This window comes from Vicia villosa, unplaced genomic scaffold (genome assembly GCF_029867415.1).
Source record: "Vicia villosa cultivar HV-30 ecotype Madison, WI unplaced genomic scaffold, Vvil1.0 ctg.001464F_1_1, whole genome shotgun sequence".
Lineage (NCBI taxonomy): Eukaryota > Viridiplantae > Streptophyta > Magnoliopsida > Fabales > Fabaceae > Vicia > Vicia villosa.
In genome coordinates this window covers 28,475-31,507 of record NW_026705626.1, presented here as the reverse complement: position 1 = coordinate 31,507, position 3,033 = coordinate 28,475, and the positions used below count along the sequence as shown (strand labels likewise).

The following is a 3,033-nucleotide window of genomic DNA, read 5'->3' as shown; positions in this document are numbered from 1 at the left end:
GTTTTTCTAGTTTTGAATGTCTTATTTATTGAAGTTTTGATTCTTAAATATTAGATATTTTTTGTTTTTATATTTGTTTCTATTTAATCGTCATTTTGTTGAATAATCATCTAAATATAGTTAATTTTTATATTTCATTTTAAATTTTAATGTTTTTATTTCCTCTAACTTATTATAATAATTTTCTTATATACATAAGATTTTTAAGATGATATATGTAAGAAATAAAAGGCATTGTAGGCATGCATCCCAAGTATCAATAGCTGAATTGGACTAACTAATTGACCTTTAAATTATGTAACTATATCTCAACAGTGGCAAGTTATCAGAAACCTTTTAGATATCAATGATTTAGCAGCAAGTAATTCAATACACACAAATATTTACTAGAGCTGTAAATGAAAAATTTACAGAAAACATAGAATTTATCATCATACTACACATTTTAGATTCAAGATAATTATTATTCACTTCAAAAGAAAAGAAAAAAAAATGATTTAATATGAATTTAATATGAAATTAGCAAATGAAGTGTGAATGAATGAGACTTACTAATTATAGTGAATGAAACTAACATTTGCTGTTATGAGCTTCGAACTCTGAATTACAGGATCTGAGTGTTTTGTTTAGAAGAAGGTCTAGTGGATATGTTACACGGTTGTTCTTTCATTAATTGACCTTATATATATTACATTACAATTTGTTAGTACGTATGTCTTGGTACATTTCTTTGCCTTCGATTCTGTGTTTAATCCTTATGATCATTGCAGTAACATCATAACTGAGAGCAACCTATGGATTGTTGTTGGCTTTGGCTATGGTTCACTAGCAGCATGACTTTGAGATTTTGTAAAGACTTAAAAGTCAAGATTATTATCAATTTTTATATTTTCAAATTGGCATCTTTGATCATTTTTTGAACTTTAAGGCTTGGTTTTCTTGAATCTCATTTCTTTTAGCAGTTTCTTCCATTATGATCTCACCAAGTGAACGGCAGTTGTTAATGAGGGTAAACAAAGCTGATTTTGTGAGCTTGGAACATTTACTAAGGTTTATAGATACTAGATCAGGAAGAAGTAAAGACAACCTAGAAACATGATGATTATTTAGAAAATCAACATATTGAAGACCCAAATGTTGTATCCCATGACAGTTGGATAATAAATCATAAATTCCATGATAACTATAGCCGATACAATTTTCAAGAACAAAAGTCTTCAAAGGAAGACCTTCTCTTGCAATAGAGTAAAGCAAATCATCGGATATTTTGGAATACCGAAACTTAAGAGAATTTAAACCCTTCAAACTCAGGAAGGAATCAACGTAATGTGAAGAAACATAGTTTGCATCCTTGAGCTCAATTCCGAAAATAGATAATGATTTCAATGTTGGTCTGTCACGGAGAGCCAAAGCAATGGCTGCATTGTTGTCGAGATCATACGAGGAGGCGAACCAGAGGTCAAGAGAATGAAGGTTGGACAATCTATGAAAAAAACATGGGAGAAAGCAAAGCTGTGGATAATAAATAGTGAGAGAGTATATGAGACGGTTGGTGATGGAGAGGAATTGTTTAGAGACGAGAGATAGGGAGGATTTGAAGTAGAGTTTATTTTTGTCTTCGGTTTCGTCGACTGGATTGATGATGAATGAAAAGACATGCTCCCAGCAATCATCTGGTAAGTAAAATTCAGGTTGTGTAGAAGAAAACGATAGTTGTTGTTGTTGAAAAGAATTGACACAAGTTCTCTTCTTCTTTCTCAAAGCAATGACAGGTTCAGATAGTGATCGAGAAGATCTCTTCTTCTTCATATTGACGACGATCTCAGGATGAAGGAAAATAATGGAATAAGGATTCCAGTAACTAATTTAAAGAGTAAATATTAAGTTAAATGCTAAACCAAGAAATATATGTTCCCCCTTATATATAGTGGATTACCGCCGCCACTAATTTTTCTTTTAATGATATATCCTTTTTTTTTTGTTTTAAATTAAAATATCCTACCGTCCAATTTATAAATAAAAATTATATATATATAAATAATAACCAAATCAATATCAATTACTTTTAAATCACATATTAATTACTACTATAAAAATGTTTCGTAACTATCATGTAAATTTAAAACTCATATCTTTTCAATAAATTCCAATGATTATTTTATTTTATTAAAATAATAAACGATTTCCAAATATTAAGGAATTTATATAACTGATTTAATCATTCCTATATCCCACATTGATTTGATTGCAACAAACTTAAAATTAAAAATTGTTATAAATTATTTAAACGTCCATCAGTCTACTAATAAATGAATAAGAAGATTCCTAAATATTTTATTATTTTATTTTTAAAATTTTTATAAGTTATAAATTATCCCACGGAGAATTTTTATTTTATTTTATTTTTAAAATTTTTTTGTTACTCATTGATGTTATTTATTTTTTTTATGTTTTTTAAAATTGTTTTAATTAATATTTTTCAAATTATGAAAAATTAAATTACATTTGAGCATTAGCCAAACTTTGTTACAAAAGTAGCCCATATACTAAGTCCGTTTTCAAATCATAATTTATCATGTGTGGTTAGATTATAACCACTAAAACATTCTATGTGGGACTCTTTGTTTCTACCAACTCACTCATTAAAACCGAATCTCACATCGCCAAAACCAGATCTCAATACTCCTCTGAGTTTGCTCCATAACACCACGTCAAACCACCATGTGAAATAGGTAATTCAATTATCATTTTAGTTGATGCATTATAACATTCATTGACTAGAGATAACAAGGACAGTGAACATTCAGCTCATATTTGGCAGATAAAATGCATAAAATGTGGTGGGAAGTCTGTGCGTCAAGAAAGGATGATGGATCTAACTGTTGAGATAGAAGGGGAGATATCAACACTTGCGGAGGCCCTTCGACGTTTCACAAGCACTGAGTCTTTGGATGGAGAAAATAAGTACCACTGTGTCAGGTTGGTTGATGTTTGGAAGGCCCTTTAAAGCTTCCAATCTTAACATATGATAGA

General features: G+C 29.6%; 1 protein-coding gene across 1 annotated transcript; it reads right to left on the bottom strand.

The window, feature by feature from the left end:
* Positions 1-909: 909 nt before the first annotated feature.
* LOC131635330 (uncharacterized) lies at positions 910-1,809 on the bottom strand. Its single transcript, XM_058905948.1, has one exon. The coding sequence runs from the start codon at positions 1,807-1,809 to the stop codon at positions 910-912; it is 900 nt and encodes a 299-aa protein (XP_058761931.1).
* Positions 1,810-3,033: the final 1,224 nt, after the last annotated feature.

Bases quoted from the DNA above. Each gene is read 5' to 3' on its own strand.
- LOC131635330 (XM_058905948.1), bottom strand. From the start codon at position 1,809: ATGAAGAAGAAGAGATCTTCTCGATCACTATCTGAACCTGTCATTGCT.